Raw genomic sequence first — 24,899 nt, 5'->3', positions numbered from 1 at the left:
CCCCCCTCCAACCAATCGTTGTCAAATCGTAGTTTAGCAACAGTGACTATGCTCGGCGGGACTGTCAAGCATAGGGTTGTCAAAGTGAAATTTAAATTCTGCATGTAAAGAGTTTGGAGGTGTCATTTCTTTAGCCTTTCCAAAATCAGTAACAAAAGAGCAAGGAACGGATTAAACAATGTTTTTTGGGACCTTTTCCACCTTTTGTTTTTGACAGGACAATTAGATGAGAAAGGGTGAAGACCAGGAAATTGTCGGAGGTCAGATTTGATCCCTTGACCTTTGCATCGAGGTATAAACCTCCAAGCACGTGTGCGCCTGCTCTACCACTGGGCCAACCTGGCCGCAGGATTACACAATGTTTATCTGTTTTAACGTGCTGTGCCACGACGGAAGCTTGACAGGCGTAACAAAAGCAACTAAGGATAGTGGGGCCTAACAAATGGTCGATTGTAGTACTAGCCTTTCTGCTTCTTAAATGCTAATAATTTACCTTGTGAATTTACAGATGTAATAGCTGAAAAGGGTACTCATAAAGCAGGGTTTGATTGACCTGTCCTTTGTTTCTTTGGAATGGCTAATGCTGTATTACATTGTTGAGTCAAATTCATAGACATTGAAGTGTTGTTGAGAATGTGTTTCAGCCAAAGTAATATGTCTTTTATTGGAGGCAGCTGTCAGCTTTGTAGATTTTAGCGCCATGGTGAGGCAATGATTGAATGATTGACTTTTACAGTGTTACACCACAGTTTATGACTGATCCTTGTCTGAAATGGTCTCAGTGTAATTCAATTGAAAATCTACTTTCAAGTTGAGAAATCATGATATGAATGTTAATTATTAATGTCATCAAAGAACTTCTACTGTCCCGAGGAGCTGTGTGAAAATATCATAAACTTCATATTTATGTGAATGACTGTAGCTCAACTGTATTCTAAAACTAATTAATTACTAATTCTAAAACTATTAGAACCATGAACCCACTGTGTATATGTCGCTTATTTGAATAATAAATCTATTTTCTCAGAGACTCAGCTTGAGAGTTGTTTTTTTTCCCCACTGGAAACTGGCTCATAGATGTATGTGACACACACTTACACAAGACAATGGATATTGAAGGTGTCTCTCCCCAACATGAAGCTTTTATTTTGTTACACAGTGCAAGGAAGCTTTGTTGCTGATTTGTTTATGTAAAATCATGCAAAGTCATCCACAGCGTGTCATGCTGTTTGGTAAATCTATAGAATTTTAAAAACTCATGATGAGCCACATATATTTTAACCATTTAAAAATGTGTATCCTGACCTCTGACACTCACCATTCCTTTGTGATCAATAGGCAGGAATAAACCACGTACTGTATTTCCCTGAAGGCTGTGTACACAGCTTTTTTTCACCCTTTGCTTTCAGCTATCTGCTCACAGCAGGTTCCTTATCTCCCTGTCAGGCTTCCTCACCCAAGAACGGTTATTCTATTTCCATATCACAACTGGTAGAAATATCAGGCTTCCTTAACTTTAGACCTAAGTCCCACAATAATTACCAGCTATGTCATGCCATTGCAAGACAATATTACCATGCACCCTAAAATTTTGAGCAATGGTTTATTTTTTAGAGAAACGCGCAACTTTATGTGTTTTCTAAACTGATGAGCTGGATTACAGCATTAACATACATAAACACACAAGGAGCCCATTGCTGAGGTGTGAGGAGCCCTTTTCATCTGACAGCCAGCAGATGGCAGTAAACACAAAGCTTTTATTGGTCTGCGACAGCATGACCATATAATTAGGGACCGTCCTCTTTTATCCTGTCTTCCCTTTCTGTTTAACTACCTCGATGTGGCAAATGTTATAGTACACCACTACCATGGCAGACATTAATTTCTATTCATAGGCCTAGTAGTAATTGAAGATTAACGCAAGCTTCAGCTAACGAGTAATATAATGCGTTCATAAAGCAAAAGAGATATAAATACCCACTCTGTTACAACTGTCTCCGGTTTCCATCATCCTTCAGCAAAGAAGAACCCGAGAATGGAATATAATAATGTCATTCAAATAAACAAGGTTTGTTTGATGTCTTACTGCTGTGACAGAGTCATAATATTGACAGATTCTAAGATAGCTGCTTTTCTGGGAGTGTCTTGTCTTGACACTACAGAATTTGCTTTACTAATTTATGTAGTGAAAAGTGCTTAACTTTATTTAATGTGTGCCTCACATAGAATCAATGGTGGAGGAAGTTCAATCACTTAAGTGAAAGTAACAAACCGAACTGTAAAAAATACTCTTTCACTAATTAAATTCCTGCGTTGATACTGTTACTTAACTAGCTAAATGTAGCACTGTAATAGAACCTAATGCAGATGTATAGCTCCTGTACGTGTTCTACTATTACATTAGATCTTAAATGCATATGTATTGAGGTAATGTTAGCAGAATTTTACTGTGTAGCTGGTCAAAATGGAGATAATTTAGTTGTTTAATGAAATAACTTCAAATTCCATAAGCTGTCAAATAAATGTTGTTAAACAAAAGTATAATGTGTATCTTTGTATTTTAATGGAGTAGAAGCATGTTTCACTGGAATTGTACCCTGTATGATTTCATGTGACTAATAATATATATATATATATATATATATATATATATATATATATATATATATATATATATATAATTTGATTGATTAAAGTGTTACAAAATGTAATTGCTGTGGGGAAACCATTCCATGTTGAACATATTTCCAAACTTCCGGATTTTTCCACTGAAATTTGAGGCTCACAATTCACAGTAAGTGTGATGAAGTGCTGAAAGATGCTGGTGGCAGTTACTGCTGATGGATGGATAACTTCAACTTGAGTGAGAGGATTTGACATACAGGCTAATAATCATACAAGTTGATTATTTACAGACAAGATTTAGCCGATGGGGCCGAAGGAAGTCCAGGGGACATGTTTGCATCAACCTTAATTTGTTAATCCTCAGGTTCAGGCAAGGTCACGAAATAATTATTAGACATCTTTATAAAATAAACATTTAACAAGAAATAAATTAATTTACATTTAGCTAAAAATAGCATCCAAACACATGTATGTCAAATTGCATTGACATCTATAGGAACCTTTGCTGTCTATCTCCCAAAAGGGGTGCGGCCTTGACGTTTTGAGAAGTAGCCTGTCACTCTCAAATGTAAGTCAAGTGCAGATTTGAGTTGCGCATGCCTCACTTTGTGATTAGTAGCCTACAAGATGCTAACTAGGGACTTCTGTAATGTCAATACAGTAAAAATGGACCTACTTAACCAAGTTGGTTTAACTGCTGGCTACAAGTTAGCATCAAACACAACAAAGGCTGTCACTTGAATGGCGTTTTGAGCTAACGTTAGCATGAAACAGCCGTAGATAGCTAAAACAGTTTTGAAATGACTGCTAGCTTAGCTACAAGCTAGCAATCAAACACAACAAAGGCTGTCACTTGAATAGCATTTTGAGCCAACGTTAGCAATCAAACAATCACACATAGTTACGTTTTTGAAACAATTCCCATATTCTGTTATTGTTTGTAATGATAAAAGTGTATTATTTCAGGGATTTTACAAATTTCAGTACGACACATTATGCAGTAAACCGTTTAAATCTGAGCCTGCACAACTAACATCTGCACTCGGGGAGTGACATAGCCGACTAGTATAGCCTGCCCCTTGTGCTGGTGAGGTAAGTTTTCTGGGGGGTGTTAACATGCAGACGCTCCCTAAACTGTCACTCGCTTTCTGCAAGTGGGCAGAGCAAACAGGCTCGTGCGCCGTGGCTGGCTGAAATCATTCCAGTCTGCTCAACGCAGCGACGTCTCCACTCGCTCTTATCCTGGATTTTGAGTCCTATTACCACCCGTATATCATCACCTTGGGCTACCGACAAAAGCTATTTAAAAGGTAAGCCCTGTTCTGTGAGCGTAGCACCTCCGAAGCTCGTTTTCTGCCTCATTGTTAAGGGAATAATGCTGGAAGAACAGGCGCAGTGTTGTAGCCGTGTGCTCGGGAGTGGGCGACTTGTCATTGCGGCGTTGCGTGTTTTGTTGTGAAATGTGTGGTGGTCGACCGAAGCAGCTAGCCGCCTCAAGCCTCAGAACAAAGCTAATATAGCCAGAAACGGGGGTAGCTTGCGTGTTACTCGGCTAGACACATTAAAGCCAGCCTGGTTGGCAATAGAGCTAAATAGCTAACGTCAACGCTAGCTGAGTTTTTGCAGCCAGTTAAGGGAATAACGTATCGCTGCAGAGAGCAGGGGGTCCTTTTGTTATTAACGGCCGGGTTCAGCTAGCTTGTAAAATAAGTGATAGTACCACAGTGTAATACAGTAGACACGGATGGCGTACCCGGACAATCTCTCTGGCAGGATAACATCATTGTGTGGGGAGCATGTCTCAAACAGGTTGTTAAGAATGACGTTCAACTTGTCTTGGTTATAGTGTCATTTTACAGCAGTGCTTCGTTAATGGTGTGCCCCCTGAATGAGCTAATGAGAATCTCTATAGTCTCTACAATACCAAGAAGAGCTCTTAGCTATTTCAATATTCACCAAGGAGAAATCAGGTGACATTTATAGCTGTCAGTATGCCAGTAACAGAACAATTCTTCCTACTTATCTTACAACAGTTTTAACACACACACACACACACACACACACACACACACACACACACACACACACACACACACACACACACATTTTGATCAAACAGTAACCAGGCATTTCACCTTGTTATAGGCAAGCCAGAGAGATAGATTTGCTCTGGGTTTTTCTTTCAGCTTCCAGAGATGATGTTGCCTTTTAGTGGCACCGACTCAGGCTGGGGAAGTTCATCATGTTAATTCATGCCTTGTAGGCCCACAGCGTCTTCTTTGGAAATACTTGTCTGGAAGGGCAGGACCTGTATTTTTGGCCAGCATTACCTGTTTTGAAATGAGCCTTTGGAACATGATTTCCTATATAACCAAAACATTTATTGAATGCCAAGATTATTACATTCTTCACGTTTTACAACTGTTTATTGAAGACCAGAAAAATAGTAGGGAAAAAAAGGGAAAAAAGTCATATCAGACAGTGACAAAGATATAATGAGATTGATGCGTTTTTTTTTAGTTTCAGTTCTGGTGGCCCCTCTGGCTCACTGCTGAAGTACTTATCTCATCAGTTTAGTCCAGTAATTTTCGGTCTGAACCATGAACAGTCTCGTGTAATTAGGTTATGACATGCTGATTTGATGTGATTATAAGAGATGTCTCTTTTGTCGTTATCGTGCAGGCTGCAAGTTTGTACTCTCAACAAGAAGCTTGTCAAAACAGCTTGCTTGTGAATTGGTTTTGGTAGTGGTTAGCAACACAGGACACATTCCCCTCTGGGACAGTAAAGTATGTCTTAGGTTATTTAATGTGACTCAGCAAAAACATTCCTCCTCCCTTGGTATGGTCCACAAGCAAATACCGAGTATAGTGACCATCCACCAAGGTGAGGCCGTCTTTATAAAGCGCTCTTTCAAAAAATCCCGGAGTAAAATCCTGAGGAAAAGGATATTTGCTCCATTGGAGGGGGGTGGTTTAGGGTGGAAAGCCAGCAAAGGCAGGGGAGGGATGAAGAAGGAGCGATTGAAGATGGAGGGAACGGGGAGAACTGGGCTGTGGTGATGGATGCCATGCAGGGAAGTGGAACACTTGGCCTTTCTGTGATTAAAGGACTCCTGTTCTCTCAGCACCAACACCCCTACACATACGCCTAGAGCTGCAACACTTCCAAATGTTTCTGTACATACAATTGTCTCTTTCAGTCAGTTTAAATATGTATTTATTTTATTTTTATTCCTAAAATAAAAACAGAGATTGATTTGGTTAATATGGATGATACTCAAAGACTGAGATGGCTGTTCACATGTGAAATTAGCCAGTTATCTTCAGAAATCGTGGGAAAAGGGGAAAAACGATCTTTATCTAGAATTCTAGATGATCTGTAGATGGTGATTTGTGTTTGGGTGGGGTTGTGTGTGTGTATACAGTATATGTGTATGTAGATGCCGGTGTTTGTGTGTATACAGTGGCTTTAGCATTGGTGGTTTACACACCAATGCTAAAGTTTATTAAAAAGAGGAATAAAAACATCTTTTCAAAATTGATCTTAATGTCTTAATTCAAAATATTAAGGAAAATCCAAACTTTTAAGGACACAAATTTTCTTTGTGAATGAATAATGTATTGTAAATAAATAAATGTACTTTCTTAAAATACAGGGAACATGAGTATACACCCCCCTACGTTAAATTCCCATAGAGGCAGGCAGATTTTTATTTTTAAAGGTCAGTTATTTCATGGATCAGGATACTATGCATCCTGATAAAGTTCCCTTGGCCTTTAGAATTAAAATAACCCCATATCATCACATTCCCTTCACCATACATAGAGATACCAAATAAAAAACAAAAAATCAAGATCAATTTCCAAAAGATGTTTTTGTTATGTTATTCCTCTTTTTAATCAACTTTAGCATGGCTATGTGAACTTTCTCAAGCCACTGTATATTTGTATTCATGTATTTCTCTCAGTGATTTGTATACGATCGGAAGATGTTTGCTATATAAGTTTGTGGTGTCTTGTAATCCCATGTGAGATGGGCCAAAATGACACAGAGATACAAATTAAACTCATACAATTCATAATTTGGTTATATCAGTTATGTGACCCAGATAATGTAATAAGATTAATACAAAGCCTATAAAGTAAATGCCTCTTTATTATCATAAAACATTTTTTCTAACCGTATCCCTCCCTGCTCATTTTTGTTACTATGGACATGTATAGGGTCGTGTTCCAACATCTAGCATAGCTTTAGCTTAACAGTTTGACCAGTAATCACTTACATAATTACAATTTCTAAACAAAATCACTAATAACCATCAACAGTAATACGCCTTCGGACATTGATAACTTTGCAATTTATTGTGATTAAATGAAGAAGCTGCAATTATATCAAGAAATTGACAAATTATGTAATAGTTGTTCTAGGCCTACTTACACCTGTCTTCTCTGATTTGTGTGATTAGTCTGGTTTCTGATCACTAGTATCTCCAAAGTACAAAAGTATACTTGAGGTCAGAATGAGCGATAAAATCAGCTCTTTGGAAGACGATTCGGCCATGTGTGTTAGTTAAACCCCCCCACTCCAGCTAGTTGGCACTCCTCCCTGAAAAGGCTCTTTCCCATCACAACACACATTCGCTTCCTTACAGTCGGTCTACTGTTTGGAGCTCTGCAGTTGTAAAGCACTCATTTATTCGTGATGCCCATCTGAGCTGTGGAACGATGTTCATTGGTAGGGCAAGTCACAAAGCCTGCAGTAAATCCTCTAAAACTGAACAGGTATTAAAAGGAATATTAGGGATTTTCAAAAAGGCTTTATTGTAACCTTGAACATTAATAACTTCCTCAAGTTAATGGCTGTTTTTTTTCAGTTAGTTCATTCAACTTTGAAATACTGGAATAATAGATTTGTCAATCAGTTGGCCAAAAGAATTTGGCAAAACCAGTATGCTAAATAAATTATTGTCACTGTTAATAAGTCTTAGTCATAAGAATTGTTACTGTTGTTAGTAACTAGAGATGTCCCGATACCAGTATCTGTATCGCCTCATATACTGCCTAAAACACTGGTATCGGTATGAGGAAGTACTGGAGTTTATGCTCCGATCCAATTCCATGTAAAAAAGCCCTAAGGTAAGGTAACACTTTATAATAACCATCACGTTAATAATGGTAAATTGATAAATTAAACTTTAGTTATTTTACTGTTGAAAGGCAATTAAATTAAATTAATAATGTGTACTAATACTTAACAATGCTATAATTTGTTATTTTAACAGTGTATTGTTGTAAACAGTAGTACATTTCATATATTATGTCAAGTATTGGTTAATGACTCAGACTGAGTTGTCTGACTCAGAAATTTGCACAGAAAATGTCACAAGGATAGAAAGTGAGGACATTTTACTCCTGACTGCTTTAAAAGGGTTTAGAGGATTTGGATTGCACTAAAAATGAAGACCAGCATTAGGATTAGTTCAAAGTTAGAGAAAGTGTTCGAGGCATACAGTGCAGGGGTTTGGGATTTAATGCAGTCAGAGAAGGCCCTCACAGGAATGGTGATATCATTGGGTGTGTGTTTTGCATACATCTTATAGAATAACAGTTCATTGCCCTTAAATGGTGCACCTAATTCTGAAACTACTTTGCTTTCATGTCAAATTTGATTGGGCTTTAAGAGCGTTTTAGGTAATTATACTTAAGTGTGTGTGCATCTTTTTTTTTGTAATCTCTTGAATGTCGTTCTTCTACATATTGTAATGAGACCAACTTGTTTTAGCATAGCAACTCAGCTTGTTTGTGGTGATGACAGGAAAAACGCACCGCACTTCCTTTTTCAGCGCCTCATCGGCAATTCCTAACCACACTTGTTTCTGACATGCAGGTTGTGTTCTCTCTGCGTGTTGTGGCAGGTTAAACCTGCTGGTGCTAGTCTGAGGAAAGTGATGCCTTAGCTGTGTTTTTTGTGACACTGTAGAAGATTTCATTAAATGTTTTTTTACTGAGCTTATCCATTACAAAATCGTTTACAGCAACAGAGGAGAAAAGAAACCAGTGTTACAAGTTTTATGGTATGCAAAGGGCTGGAGTGTTTGTTAGCCCCCACATGCATCGAGGAAAATGTAGAGAGCAGTTCCTCATGCCAGTTGTGGTGTATTCACTGTGTGTTGGGTCATCACTGTTTCATAGAAGTTGTATAACTTCCCTTCTTGTCAATGGGTCAAGCTGGCAAGAAGCTGCCCTGTCTGTTGTTTCCTTTGTATTTTGGCTTTACCTTTTATTTTATTTTTTTTATTTTTTTTTATTTTTTTTTTTTTTTGGAACTCAGGAAAAAAAAAAAAGGCCAACTCATTACAAACATGGACTGTCTGTCCACAAAAGTGAGGCAGATGCAGCCAAAAAACTACTAAATACAATTAAAAAGTCTTTAAAAAATCCAACGTAGAAGATTTGTTTGCATCAGCCAGCTACTTGGCTTCCTGATCCATGGGGTTGGTGTGATATTCAGCATGTTTTGTTTCTCCCGGTCCAAAAGTGCTGAGGTTTTCTTCCTTTGGTGAAGTCAAGAGTTCACTGATTGTCTGGCCAGTGTGGGGGGGGGGGGGAGAAACGCAGGCCTCTGTGGGCACTCTGGGAGTTAAAGCTGTCCAGCAGGGGCTCTTCTCAATCAGAGCAACATGTTGCCGAACGGCCCAGGGTTCCAGGGAAGACCGTGGAGGACCGACCATTGATCATTGATACATTTCCCCCCCCCATTCTCTTCACCCTACACACAGGCCATATATATCTTCATAGCATCCTCACTATCAGTTTACTAATGAAAAATTCTGAAAAGTTCAGCATTTTGTTTGTCTTCTAAATATGTGAATATTTATATGACAAAACCGTGAAATTGGTCCCCTTGGAGAACTGTTTGAGCACGTCAGTGACTCAATACAGAAGCCATTCCCATTGATCAGGTTGCCTCTCATGTTTTAGATAACCTTCCTGAACTTAGCTGCAGGAAAGACCCGTCTCAAACCCTGGGGTTAGCTCTTGGTATCTGGTTACGAGCTGGGTTCCCACCAGTAAGGTGCTGAAGCTGCAGCAGGGCCTGTTTCTCTGGAGGGCCTAATGAATAATTTAGAGGCGTGGCTTATGTGAAGAAGTCCCATTAAGATGCAGAGTCACACCGGTCTCCATGGTAGCAGGACCATATTATCAGGATCACGTCTCCTTTGGCCAGGCAACAGGCACAGTCTTAGTCTGGGAGAGGGTAGACATTGACTGGTATGAGGAATTTCACTTTGCTGTATGAGGTTTTGAAAGGATTCTTGTAAATGATCCCAAAACTGGAGCCTGAAAGCATTTATTGCCAAATGGAGGACCGTCACAGCATCGGCAAGAGACAAAAGGTGGGCTGAGCTAGGCAAAAGGGCCATCTTGTGTCTTGTGATAAAAAAAAAATGTCTGTAAATGTTTTTTGTCTTTTGATGTTGATGATGGGGCAGAGAGTAGTACTTAAACTATTAGACTATTGACAGAAGATTAATCTGTATCAATTTTGATTATCAATTAATCATTAAGACATTTTAAAGAAAAAGTTCATTCAATTTATATAAGACTAAGAAAAGCAGCATATTCTCTAGGTAACTGTGCAGCTCATTGTAAGCTCATAAACCTTCTTTTAAAAGTAAGTCACCACCAGAGAGCTTTTAAATTACCTGTGAGAAAGTCAAGCTTTATAAAAGCCTATTTCTGTTCTGTAGAAAAATGGATACTTTTGCAAAGTTGATCCATAATTGATGGCCAAAGCTACATCTAGAGCATATTTCACTACTTTCTGGCGTTATGCAACAAGCTCTTAGTGTATGTTGCTTCAGTTCAGTAGAATGCTCTTTCTCTTTTAGATCAGGAGTAATGCATTGGAATTAATCTAGACCTCCTTCAATGTGCTTCACTTTTTATAGAATATCCCCTTAAACTATACTTTTAAGGAAGTTATTTTCAGCTCCATTAACAGACGCAAAGGAAATGGACAGAGTCTTTACCTCACTCAGCCATCTGGCCCGGTCTTGACAATTCAGCATATGACAGAACAGGGTCAAAGGCTGTGTGATTAGGACTCTGCTGGAGAAAATATTAAAGCCTGAGATGATTATATTGGCAATGATGCAATATTGTTTACTCTTAAGCCCTGCGACTTGACCATAAACCAGTTTCATCCGTGCAGACGGGAAATAAGCTAAGCAGCCATGATTGCAACAAAGACAAATACCACTTACTGAAACCTGCAGGTATTTCTTAGTCGGAACAGGTATTTAAAAAAAAAAGCATGTTTCTACTTTGTTATGTAAGTGCTTGGTCATGGGCTGCTCTTTTTGCCTTTTTAAACTAGAAATTTGACTGAACTTTGTCTGACCTGGATTTAGTTTTGTTTCTTGGTAATTAGTGTGTCTCTCTTCCACTTTGCAGACTCTATTAGTAACTGTATTTTGAGGGATATTTGGTGCCTTGGAAACGTTCTTGTATCCCCTGATTTATACTTTTTCAAGCAACATTGTCATATACTTTTGAATATTTGTTTTTGATTTAGATAATTTCACTTTAACATGAATTAGTCTTTTCTATTGATCACTCAGATTTCCCACGCTACTTTGGTAAAGATAGACTTTAAAATCAAACAATGCAAAAGCAAAATAAACTCTTTTCATTGAGAACACAGTGAGACAGCTGTGAATCAGGACCCAGGAAACCTACTGAAACCAATCTTCAGAATCACTTTGAAATGAGCCTCCTTTTCTTCAGTCCTGCTTTTCTTATGTGTGATTTTCTTTTTCTGTCATTCAGTTATCGTATCCATCTTTTAAAATAATGTTTCCGTTATTTCCTTGTGAGGGAGTAGTGGGCGTATCAGTACTACAGTGTGGCCGGTACTTAAACAGAAAAGTAAATGCAATTTTAGAGCTGAAATTTCAGCTCTGTTGTCCCTAACAGGAAAAGGGCCTTTGTGGCAGATTGGAGAGGACAGTGATTCCTCCCAGGCTTGAATGATTTAATTGTTTCTGTTTTCACTGCCTCTTGAAGCCTCAGGGTATTGTGCGCTGCTACATTTTCCCCAACCATAAAAAAAATCATTCAGAAGGTTGTTATGTTATCATCTCAAGTTGCGAGAGTTGTATATTCTGCAACCTTAGCTGGCTGTCAACCCAGTTTCACGGGGCTGTTGCTGCCCAGAGCCAGAGGGCTCCCTGCCAGACAAATTAAGATCTGAATTAGCAACCAGAAGGTAACTGAGAGGATATACTGTATGCTCTGCTTAGGGGGAGGGAGGGGGGGGGGATTTCCTAACAAAGGAGTGATGTCGCGTGATGAGTTTCAGTGTTAGATAAGATGGATTGACACAGTAAATCAGGCTAGAACAGAAAGCAAGCTCTGACTGGGAATGTGTGTCTATTCAGAAACTGAAGCGATAGAGTCAATGTTCTGTGTAGGTTTTGGCCCATGCGCCTTACAGCGATGTACCACGGGGTATTCTGAGCAGTGTTCCTCTCCAATAAACAGCCCTGAAGCCTCCTATCCTTGTTGGCGCCCAACTAGTGAGTGCTGCCAGCCTTTTCCTGCCTCCCTCCAACAGAATCCCAAGCAATGAGAGACATCCGATGTTATCAGCACTGCAGATTGCACAGCGTTGCTGCCAAGGGCTTGTCTCATGAATTCACATTGCAGTGTGGAGTGTGCCCCCCACCGAAAGCCTTGTATTGCACACATCACAAAGCAAATTAGAGCAAGTTAAATGTAGAAAAAAAGATACAGGAATTTGCATTTTTCTTTGTCTTCATTTTTGGACAATAGACATCCCAGCTTTGTTAAAATGTATCAAAAGATGTCTGTCTGTGCAGAAAACAAACCTGAGCCTTTGTCTTTGTCTTAAATGACTGAACAATTATGGTGTGTCATAACCTGCTGTGAGATTCCAGCCCTGTTGGAGGCTGCTTGCAGCTGTCTCTGACCTATTTATGAAGCTGATGGATGGAAGGTGAAAGAGCCTTTTGTGTTGCTGCCTTTTGTGTTTCTTGGAAAGGTGCTGCTGATGATTTTCTGCCCACAGTTTGATGCTGCTGGTTCAACCATCTTTGCTGTGCCTCATTCTGAACACTGGCCGCTTAGATTGGGGAAAAATATTCAAAATAAATAAACAATAGTAAAGAATGATTCAAATATGGACAGGTGCAGGTATTTTGGTTGTGTCCGGTGTACTGTTGGGGTTCTCGTGATGTTGCATCTGTGGCGGCGTCCGTGGTCCTGACCTGGTTAGAGCCGATTTGGAAAGAACAGAAGAAAGACACAGCTCAAAAGCAAGGCTGCAGAAATCCCCTCCTTACATCTAGCCTCATTTACAGCTACAGGGGTTGAAGATGAGATGAGAGTAAACCTAACTTTTTTTTTCTTTTGGCTTTGTTGCATGCTGGAAAGATTTTTTTCTTATTGTCGCCTAATAAGCCCGTAGGCATTTGTTCATTCATGCAGATTGCCTTTAGGGTTGTGAGTTAAAACTTGTTTGAACTATTTAACGGCTTAACAAGTGCTGCAGGGCTGCCTTATTTTGCATTATGGGCAAAGGTTTGATGATTTCTATAAAATCTATAAAACTGCTCACATAGTAAAGCAAATGGAAATGGGATTTTTGTTTAATATGCATAGCTTTTTGGAAATATGCATATGTTTGCTCCCATCTGATTAAATACCTGTTATTAAAATGTTACATCTGGTAGTTGTCCATTTACAGCATTGATAAACACCAAGAAATTAAAATCTGGTGTGGCATTTGCACTGAGGAAATGGGAAGTTGTAGATGACAAACTTTCTTATAGATGTCTGAAACAAACAGTACGTGGCTAATTCCTGAGAGGGGTTTAGATGTAAATGAGACACTGGAAAGTACAACAGTGAGGTGGTACCGCAGGACAAAGTTAAAGCTGCAACAACAGGAAATTAAGAAGAGCTTGTGGTTTGTGATGCGATCACTAACTGAAAGTTTACCCTTGTAAGTGTCTTGTATCCACAAGACAAAGATGAATTAAACCATCTCCGGTTTTCAATCCATCTTAAATGCTTCTTAATGTTGACTGAGTCCAGCTTCTAAAATTCTATAATTTGGCTTTAATGGTGTTACAATGAAATCTGTGACCCTGCAGAATGCGTTACCGTTGAGATGTCTATCTGCCTTAAATCCTTTTGTGACTGTGGAAAAAATCTGACCTGGGAAAAGGCATTCAAAAAACTATATAAAAATAGCCTTCTTTTCACTGTTAGTCTTGTTTGGTGTTACAGGTCATTTATGATCCTCAGATGAAAAATTACAGTTCCAGACAGAAACATTAAAAAGTTACATATAGTAACTTGAAGTGAGTTGGTTGGACAGAGTAAGCCATTTGTCAACATTACCTTGGACTCGCAGAACTTGTCATGGCCGTATTACACTATTTTCTAGATTAAATGATTGACAGATTAATCAATAAGCCTTCTTAAGGTAAATGTCAATTATAATCCTCCTTTAACTTGAAATTTAGTTTAGTTTAGTAATTCACCTTGTTCCTGACTTTTGGCCTCCTACAGTTTAGTTGAAGTAAGTGAGTAAAACCTTGACATTTTACATTTCAAACCTACATGCTTAACCACAAGAGAGACACACACACACACACACACACACACACACACACATACACAGTAAGAAGAACAGCTTTCTTCATTTGTCTAGCAGAAAAGCCTATTGAACATTAAGCAAAATATTGAAATGTGTAACAGAAAAACATATATTTAAGAATTTGTTTGTGTGCTTGCTTGTTAGTGAGGAAGATAAATTATAGGCTATCCAAAAGTTAATATATTGAGGTAACCTCTTGCATAAATTCCGTGCAGTCCCATCCATCACAAAGATCACAGCGTTTGGGAGAGACAAGGCTGTTCTGTGTGTGTAGCCTCTCTTTCATGAGAAGCATTACACTTTAAATTACTTTTGAAGACCTTATCTTGTTTTTAGCAAGTAGCAACAAATACTCTTTTTTTTTTAAAGCTGTAGTGGTTTCACGTCAGACATAATCTATACAACCTTTCTTTTAATACTTGTGTCACCTTTTGAATGAGAAGATTTTAGTTGGATGTGACCCTGTCTAATAAAGTTTTCTCCGCATACTCATCCTGGTATATACTGTATATGCCTCCTTTCAACCTCTCCTATCCAGTCAATTGAGCACAGTCTGGTGTGTCAATTTCCTGCATGCATACCATATGAGCTTCCACACACAGGGACCTCCAGATCAGATACAGTGTGTCTCTGTGCTGCTGTGTGGTCTGGCTGCTCTGCCTAAAGTAACAGGCTGGAGATCTGTACACTCAGGTCCCATTCTTCCCCTTTGGTGACCCATTCACGGCTAGTTCCTCATTCTCTAAAACCTATTCAAATTCTCTAAAACCTTTTTGCATTGTTTTTTAGCTAGTATAATGTTGGCCGGTGCTTTATGACCTTTAGTGTCTGGTTGATGGCTGTGTAAGTTATCTCTCACTTTTTGAAACTCCCTTGGTACCCTGGAGAATCCAAACACCCTGTTATATGTCACTTTAACCTCAGCAATGCATTACCTTATGTAGACGGACATAAGGTTTCTGCTTGAAATAAAGCCAAATGACAATGTTATTTTGAGCTCTTGGCTCTTACACTCTTTTTTTTCTGTTATAGTTATATACTTCAGTTTCTCTGGGTTACTCTGTATGTCAGAATAATTTCATTATCAAGAATAGACAGAGACCACTGAAATTATATAAAAGTTATTTTTTTAACTTTGAACACAAGGAGACAGTTTCCACACTACAGAACTGTACAGGAACTGGAAGCTCTCAACAGCTGCTTATTTAAACGAAGGGATGTTAATACAGAGCCATAACAAAGTCAATGTTGTCTGTTTATCTCATTGGGTCTGGGAATCTTCTACGCCTCATCTGCCCCCAGAAACATCCTGGGCCTTTCACAAGGACAGGCGATGGCTCCATGGTCATCTTGTTTAGAGTGATCAGTATAATATCAAATTCCTATGGAAACAGTTTTATTATAATCAGAGAAAAGTAGGTATCAGATTTTTTCTAACACTGTATTATGGTTAACACTGCTCACTCATTTTCCAATTCTCAGTGTTTTTATTGTAATAATGTATATGTGGGTTTGACTTGGGTTTCAGAGCTCCCTCATTGTCTATGTCTATCAACCAACTAACCACTCATCTTTCCTTCTTCTCTGTCTTGTCTTTTCTGCGGCAGGATGCGACAGATTGGAATCAGGCCACTGAGATGTTACTGAGCGATGAGGATGGGTCAGAGAAGGAAATCCCTTCGGTGAGGCAAACAAGCTGTGCGCCACGCCCCAAAACCACCGCAGCTACACCGGCTGACGCAGCCATGCCCCGTCTGCCTTCCTAAATCTCCTCCCCTGCCTCTGCACCTCCCCTTGGTCAAATCAGAGTCACAGCAGCCCCAACAACTCCCTGTAAAGTCAGCATGGCTACACCCTTTCTGTGGAAGCTGTCATCCCAGAAGCTGGGCTTCTTCCTGGTCAGCTTTGGGTTCATCTGGGGCATGATGCTGCTGCATTTCACCATCCAGCAGCGAGCCAGCCATGAAAACAGCGCTGTGCTGAGGCAGCAGATCCTGGACCTCAGCAAGCGCTACATCAAGGCCCTGGCTGAAGAGAACCAAAGTGTCATGGATGGGCCGTATGTGGGTACCATGACCGCTTATGGTGAGTAGGCAAGCTCTCAAGTCGAGTTCATGTGTCCCCAAAGCAAAGAAAAATAAACTTAATTGATGCTGTATGAATCATAACTTTTTTGATTTTCATAAGATCATTACCAGACACTTAAACAACAAGAGAGGTATACTTTGATAGAGTTGGGATGTAGGGCTGTTCTTTGCTCCTCCTCTCTTTTTACAACTCTTTTAAATTGGAACAACTGGTTCCACTTGTCTACCTCCTAAGTAGGCACACCATTGCCTTTTATTCAAGAAAACTTCCCTGGGAGATTTAATGCTGATACAGCTGCATCGAAGCATAATACTGCAATAGCAAAGGTCCAGGAGACCCATCAATAAGTTATTCATGCCATTAATAGACCTGTATGGCTCAATGGGAGGCTTCATTAGAAACCTGAGATTGTAATTGATTGTTCTCTAATGCCCAGAGAAACAACAAGATACAGTACAGCTCCAGCAGATTAAAATATCCCAGAAAATGTAAAGAAGAAGCTGGAGGATGCAAAGACACTAGTGCAATACTTATTATTTAAAGTTACTGTACATAAGGGGTGTGCCATATCCCATTGTTCATTATAATATTGTAATAATTTTTAATATGATTGAACAAATTCATTAAGAAATGAGGGCAATATTCCGACTTAACTTAATTATGTCATGCCGTTACGCACAACAACAACAAGCAAGATTAAAAGCAAAATTGCTACCGGCCCCACGGGTTTAACGTCACTCATTTACCTGTGTTCATGTTCATTTAAAAGGGAAGAAAATCCCGGAGCTCATCTATCATCTAAAGGTAGTTCTGTTTCAGGAGGGCAGACGTGGAACAGACCACTATCCTTTGCAAAATATGCCACAAAACAATTTTTGCTAAAGGTACCACTACCACGAATCTTTTTATTACCCAAGCCAGTGTCTACTTCCAAAAAAACGGTCAAACTAGCCCCCACGTTGTTTAGACTACGTGTATGTACTGGGCTTTACAAGAAAGAGCATGCAAGAGCGGACCTCAAAATAAAAGCTACCTTCCTGTGAACTGTGTGGTAATTTCAGTCATTCAATAAGTTAGTCTGTCAATAATAAATAAATGCATAAATGAAAATACATAACTAAAACAAAATGAAAACTACTGCTTGCAAACTGTATTTCAGAGAAAATTTTAAATTCAATTGCGTGGATAATTAGTCACACAAAATAATAAAACATTTCCAAAGATCAATGTGGCTTCAAAAGGATGGCAGCCTGAAAACATTGAGATGGTATTTTAAGTCAGCCCACTATGAGGTAGTGCATACCATAACTACTGTCAGCAGGCTGTACTTTCTTTTTTCCCTCAACGGTATTGCTTGAGTCGCTTGAAGGAAGGAATTATGGATTAATGAATCGAGTAATGTGTAATTCAATATGACCTGGTATTAATAACTTAAGATGAAGAAGGAATAGTCTTTACAGCTACTAATCCTCTGACATGCTTTTTTTCTCCAAGAAGAGAAACATATGCCTGGATACAACATTTAGCTGCATACGAGGAGTTATCCTCATATCATGATATCGTTATCATTATATAGTTATCCTCATTATCATTATATCCTCCATCATTTATCATCCAGTCTGTAGATTTTCCTGTAACGTGATTCTCTGGTCCAGGGAACAGTGTCCTGTCCAGTCTGTTTTGTTCCCTTTTATGATGGATAGATTTTCACAGTAGTGCCGAAGCTGCAGCACAGTCTGCTGACCGCTGTCAAATATCACATCCAAATCCATTTCATGTCCTTGATTAGATAGGGAGGCAGCAGAATACTCTGTGCTTCCTGAGCTCACTGATTTGGCCACTGATTTGGCCTGATACAATTTGTAGAAACAGAGTTTCCGCCTTAGGTACCCATAAATGAGCAATAAAATCTTAATGCATTTGGATTTAATATTGTGTCTCCTAAAAGCCTGTTTGATAAGTCAATTTTATTTATATAGCCCAATATCACAAATCACATATTTTCTTTTTTGCTCACAAAGTTTCATCTTCTTTATTACATATAGGTTTTAAATATTTACTATAATCGTTTTTGCTGCTGAGTGATTACTGTTATTTCTCTCGACTAAAGGATCAACTGTTTGCTCTTAAAAGGAGAACAAAAGAATCTTCCTATAGGTCTTTAGTCCAAGAGAGAGCAGCACTGTTCAGTATCGAGGAGATTCCAGGAGTTGACCCGTCAATCACCAAAAACATGTCTCTCTACCTGAAGCCTGTCTCGAGGCAGTCTGTCATACCCAGCTTCCTCCTCCACAGTAAAATCAATTGTGACATGGAGATGATCTTTCCTTTTCCACCGCCCAGGAAACTGAGCCGTGCAGCCGGGCATGACAAGCCACCTGAAAACTGTGTCATGTTACCACACAGTTCAACAGCTATTGTGGATTTCTTTTGTGGCATGGGCACATATCACGCTTGTTGTCTCTGCCTCGGCCTGATCCGTCAGAGTTCAAGAGAATAAAGCTGCCCACAGCGAGAAGCGGGTGTGGTCTAACCTCATATTGCAGGTCTAATCCTCTCCCTCCTCTTTATGGTGGTCGGTCATTGTCTACTCCTTCCCCTATGTCTTATATTACGTTTGTAAGATATGGAGAACCCTGACAGGCTTGGTTAAAGCGGATGACAATACACAATGGAATCACTGATGAAGATTGTGCTTGTGTAATCACTTCTTTTTAATGCTCACAGGCTTAAGGAAAAATCCCCAGATCATTGTGCATCTATATTATGTTACATGAAACTCTTATTAAAAGCAAAGTCAATTTCAGTGTTTTTTGCAGCTCCAGGATTAGTTTTGCAACTGTATAACCTTGCTGGGAAATATTGAGACAGAGAGAAATGTGTCCCCAGGTGGGCTATTACTGATCTGGTTACCTGGCATTAGTACTGGTATACAGAAGGACAAGTCAAAGCATTATTCACAGTGCCATGGATGTTTTTCTTACACACTGGCTAATGAAGCTGTCTGATTTAAAGCCTCACATTTAATTAGTGTAAAACCTGACATGTTCTGCTCTCCTAACAATTTATTACACAGATACAGAATATGCACATGTCTTTTTACAAAATGTGTAGTCTTTTTTACGCTCTTAATTCTACCCAGACTGCTGCTTCTGATTGTAAATGCAAGTGCAAGAAAGAACTGAAGCCAATTACTGTTTACATAATGTCTTCTATGCTATCATGCTATCGTAAAGAAGATAACATTTGCTAAAGTAAAAGCCAAGATATTAAACAGGCCTTGCTGGAGAATCTTGCTGATGTACAGCCTGAAGTCAGTGGGCTCGGACCTCTATGCCAGGGGTAAAACAAAGGGGCATTAACTCTGGGGTCACCCCCTTTTTATAAATTATGTTCAGCCCAATCGCTGGGCAAGGTTGTTGCTCCAAAGCGTTCCGTTTGGTTTCTTTCTGTTCTCACTGCGCTCCTCTCTCTGCTTCTACTCCTCCCAGCACACAGCTTGTCCAAAATCAGACAAATGCTCTGGCATCTCTCTTCAAATGAATCAGGCTGGGTTGCTCTGCCAGGCCTTGTTGTGCCCTTGCCAATCTCTCTGACGTGATGAAAACTGGCGTGTCAAATGCACCGCGCTAAGGGAAAATGTGGCGCCGGTTTGTGATAGACAAACTGCAATTATCATCATCTGATGAAAACCCGCTTGATGCACTCCTTGATCACTTCTGCACGCATATAAACCAGTGCATGATGATATAATATACTATGAGGCTGATGAGTATGCCAGAGCTCTTTGCTGCAGACAAATAGCATGTTTCTGTGAACATAATGTGTTATACTCTATACCATTTACAGCAGCTCAAAACAACTTAACATTTTTTTGCAAATGTCATCGCAATTGCTGGCGGTTGCAGTGAAGAAGAAAGTAAGAAGAAATAAGGCCAAAAAATGCCAAGCCTTAACATTCATTCATTACTGGTCTGCGTCCCTTCTTCCTTTTTTTACCCTTAGCTGTGTCCTATGCGGATAATAATAAGATGTCCACAGAAATGCATAGACTTAAATTAAACCGCAAGGCTACTTGCTCCAGTTTTACATTTAACATTTTCATTTAAATAAGCCTTAATCTGACTGCCTGAAATCCAAATACTTGTAGTGGGAGACAAAAAGTCCACATTGTGGTTGAGCAAGGTTCCCCATGTATGTATTTCCTGTGATGATAGTAAAAGAATTGGAAGCTTTTTCTTTGTCAGAATTTGGAGCGTGATGGCTCAGTTAATCAGATACAGAAAGATCTTCAACTGTGAGAAGACAGGGGCCAGTTGGAAGGTTGTTTTTGGTTTTCATGCTGAATTTGGATCAGATCTGATATTCTGTATTCATGTAGCCCAACCTCTGACTCTTGTTTTACCCCTATGTCCTAAAGCACTGCAGGGCACCTGACAATATATTTAATTAGAATTAATTAAACCTATTTCACAACTACTTGAATAATCTGATTCACATTCTTACTTGCAGATTTGAAGAAGACCCTTGCAGTGCTGCTGGATAACATCATGCTGAGGCTTGGCAAGCTAGAGTCCAAGGTGGAAAACATCTACAACGGCACAGGGGGCAACCTGACCAACGGCACCAGCACTGCCACACCCAGCGCCACAAATTCAGAAAAAGTAAACGTGGCAGGTATGTATTCCATTTTGGCTTTCGCATTTAAAAGTGCAGTAAGTGTGCATGTCGTGGTGAGGTGGGAAGGGAAGGATTTGTCTTAAGTCTTTTTCATAAAGGCAGACATTTCAGCCCAGAGGATTAGAGCTCAAAGAGAAAACTCACTCTCTCTCAACATCCTCTCAGAAAAAGTTGGCTTCAGAAAGTCATTATTCGAATAAACTATGACTCATGTATGGGCAGGTTTTATACTGTTTCTTTTTCCAGAGAACCCCTGTTGTTCAGGGTATGAAAGTGCACAGTAAACCTATAGTAGCTAAGACCAATTAAAGAAATGAGGATGAGCTGATTGTGGCTGTTTTCTATGACCCTCGTTTCATTTTAAAAAATCCCATTGGAAAAAACATTCCCAAACTCTGCCAGTATTGCACAGTTCACACCAGGCACTTTATAGGACCAGACCACATCTTTGGACACAATTCAAGTAAGGCCTCTGTTCACGCTCCATGACCCTTCTTATTAGTTTTCATTGATTTTCCTGACAGCTTTCAGAGGATGTATTCAGCCCAGGTGAGAGAGCGAGGTGTTGGTATTTCTGGGATCCTGGGACTTGCCCTCAGTTGTTTACACAGCATTAAACCGTAAGAATGTGGAATCTGTGCTCTGAGGCAAATTCTGCAAAGAAATCAATCTATATAGATTTGATATAATAGATCTAATCTAAATGACAGCTGCTGCACTGCCATTTTTTTATCAAATGTGTACACTGCCTTTGTAACTTTTTCTCTTTTAAAGACCTTGAGTTATCAAGACAATTGACGTCATAGACGGCACTCTGAGTGTCGTGAGGAGTCTGATAAAAATCTGATTTCCTTTTGTACTGTGTTCAAATACTTTTTCTCTGAAAAGGCAAACCGCTCGGGCCCCTTCCTTTCTGCAACACATTGCATCCTGTCTATCTTGTTTCATCTGGGTGATTATAACAGTCACTTAGTCTGGGTTACTTCATCCTGACATAATATGTTTGAGATAAATGAAACAGCTGGTGAAGTGATGACTTCTTAGAACTGAATATCTATTGGGTTTTTGTGAAGATGTCCCCTTGGAAACTGTGATTAGCATTTGTCACTACTTTCTTACATTTTAACTAATTAATTTACATACCATAATCCGCACATTAATCCATAATGAAAATAAATAATATTGTAAAAAAGGTTTTATTAGATAACATGAAAACAAAACCATACACACGTCTAAAGGTTAAATAGCTTGACTCTAATTGTATGAAATCCTGTTTAAAAAAGACAGATGTTGACAGCCTAGCCTCCTTTACACACTGTCTCCTCAGGCTGCGTGAACAGGTGTTGGTTCTCTGTCAGGTCTCAATCCGTTTTTCGAGGACTTGAGAGATGAGACGCTAATCTCACACTATTGTCGGGGCTGCTCTTCGCTTCAGCTCCTATGTTGTGGAGCAATACTACCTGGACCTGTGACTCATGTCAATAAACCTGCAGTGCCATGTTCGCTTAAACTTGAGGCAGTACCCTTGAGAGACAACATTTGAATCCTGAATACAGGTCAAGCTGACAAAGCGACGACTATCTCTCTTGGCAACAAACTAAATGGACCGGCAGAGTATCCATTGGAGCATGCCCCCTGTCTTGGAGTGGGTGGCAGCCGGGCTATTGCCAACTCCTCTAGTGCTCCTCCCTGACTGGCAATTACAGAGATAAGAATCTGGACAGTGAGGGGAACACGCCTGGCTTTCAGAGAGACTTCTATCAAGATGGAGCTGGGCCACCAGCTCCACCTTTCCACCTCGATTGTATACATTTTCTTAGCCAAAGACTCTGGCACGTTCTGGACCAAACCTGGATCTTTGTAGTGTTTGTGGTTTATTCCTGGCTTTTACTCTGCTTTTGTAACAAATTTACCAGAAAATATGCTTGTTGTTTCCTACTCTTCTTCCCTATGCTAGTGGCTATTTTGAAACAAAAACGTTAACGAATGCCCCAGATGTTTAGGGACACTTCCCAAACCCTCTGATGACCTGCATACAGTGCTGAATTACATTTACACTCCAACACAGAGCTTCATACTAAGCCTCATGTTGATGTGTGATCAATGTAGCAGCTACTGTGAGTCCAACTTCCCTTCTGCTACTACCTCCTGCTGTTTTAAACTAACAGCTGTGTACACACTGTGGAACACAGCTTCTTTTTTGTGATTGGTCATCTCACAAAAATATGGCCAGCTCTCATTTCTTTACAATCACACTCCATTGTGTGTGGGGAAAAAAAGGTGTCTACGTGCCATGTTTTTTATTTGCCACAATGCAAGCTCTGTCTATGCTCAGGAATAGCTTCGGCCTTGTGGTGTTGTTGCGTGTGGCCAAGAAGAAGAGGCACAGAAGCCCCTCATTGGATCAACACAAGTCGATCTGGCCTTGGTTTCTGCCTAGCTTGATGCAGATAGAACTTGGTCCAGCAGCAGTCCTTGACGCCTTGGCTATTGTCTCTCGCCGATGTGGCTAATCGCCCTCGCCAGCAGTGTTTCATCTGTGGATCGGCCTGTGGTGTGGAAGTGTAATCTCTTCCTACACACACAAACACCCAGGGGGGACAGGTGTAATGAATGGTCAGGTGGGGATTTGCATCCATATAATGGTTTAGGGTTAGGGTTTGTTCCCTCCACGATATATTTCTTCACCGCTTGCAAGTGTGTAAAGTTATCAATGGTATCAAAATGTGGTTTTTTTGGTACACAGAGACCTGTGCTTTCACAGTTTACGGCATCTTCACTGCTTTGTCTCTTTCAGCCATTGATCCACTTGCATTTCTGTTTGCCATTCACGGTGAAAGTTGACATCCAAGGTTTCAATGTCAACAAAGGAAAGGGACAAGGACAGGGTTTTTGCTGCAGATTACACTTGTCCTGGTTACCTCATGATTTCATTGGCCCCTGCACTTTATTTCCAGTTTAAACATTCAGCTGATGTCCTTACAGTATCTAACTTAAAAGGAGAGCGTGGCAGTTGGGGGACTCAGGGACTCTTTTCCTGCAAAACCTAAAACAGTGAATTTACAAACAATTAATTAATAATTGGGACCCTCTTAGATTTAGAGCATACTCGGTAGTCTCTATTAGCTTTGTTGTTGGGGGCCTTGATACCTCTTCAGTGTCCAGATCAATACTAATAAAGTACACCCAAACCCTCTCAGTGCAACTAAGTTGCTGCGTTGCTGTCTGCTCCCACAAACTTTCATGCGAACTCGCATGAATCCTGACACTCTACAGTTAAAATTCCACAGCAGCATAATTGAGCAGAAATCATTAGTTTTTGGGGGTGCTGATTAATACTTTGTACTCTTTAAGATTTTTTATTTTTTTACTGTAGGTTATAGCAACACACTACTATAAATGGACACAGTTACTGAAGGAAAAAGTTAATTAGAGATTGCTCATATCAATTTTTCTTTTTCTTGCAGATTATTTGCCATGGTTGGTTTGACTGGGTCAGTGGTGACAAATACAATGCTTTTCCTGTGGCTGCTTCACAATCAAAGCCACACTGCTTTTTACCAGTTGAGCGCTCTTAATTTATAGCAGCTGCATTTGGAAATGTTACATTTGCTTTAGAGGTGGCTTGATACAGTATAAAGAGTGAGGCTGGCTGTTAATAATTATGTAGAATTGTGCTGGATTACATAAATGCAATGCTTCCTGTAAATCTCCTGTATGTCTAAAGTGAACAGTGGACTCCACCACTAACAATAAGCACTATTATACAAAAGGTTATCACAGAATGTAAATGCATTTCAGTAAAGCATTTGTCA

General features: G+C 39.7%; 1 protein-coding gene and 1 long non-coding RNA gene across 2 annotated transcripts in view; one reads left to right on the top strand and one right to left on the bottom strand.

The window, feature by feature from the left end:
• LOC117939644 overlaps positions 1-9,048 on the bottom strand; it is a 23,011-nt gene extending 13,963 nt beyond the window's left edge. The window contains exons 1-2 of the long non-coding RNA XR_004655639.1: positions 9,038-9,048; positions 2,385-2,392 (exon numbers count right to left, since the gene is read on the bottom strand). This is a non-coding gene — a long non-coding RNA (uncharacterized LOC117939644). The remainder of the gene's footprint in view (positions 1-2,384; positions 2,393-9,037) is intronic.
• mgat5 (alpha-1,6-mannosylglycoprotein 6-beta-N-acetylglucosaminyltransferase) overlaps positions 3,756-24,899 on the top strand; it is a 70,263-nt gene continuing 49,119 nt past the window's right edge. Inside the window, exons 1-3 of the mRNA XM_034865108.1 lie at positions 3,756-3,935; positions 15,924-16,401; positions 20,917-21,081. Of these exons, the coding sequence (XP_034720999.1) occupies positions 16,161-16,401; positions 20,917-21,081 (406 nt within the window). The 5' untranslated portion in view covers positions 3,756-3,935; positions 15,924-16,160. The remainder of the gene's footprint in view (positions 3,936-15,923; positions 16,402-20,916; positions 21,082-24,899) is intronic.

This window comes from Etheostoma cragini, chromosome 24, assembly GCF_013103735.1.
Source record: "Etheostoma cragini isolate CJK2018 chromosome 24, CSU_Ecrag_1.0, whole genome shotgun sequence".
NCBI classification, from domain to species: domain Eukaryota; kingdom Metazoa; phylum Chordata; class Actinopteri; order Perciformes; family Percidae; genus Etheostoma; species Etheostoma cragini.
The sequence above is the reverse complement of the archived record's forward strand: the minus strand, read 5'-3'. Positions and strand labels throughout refer to the sequence as shown.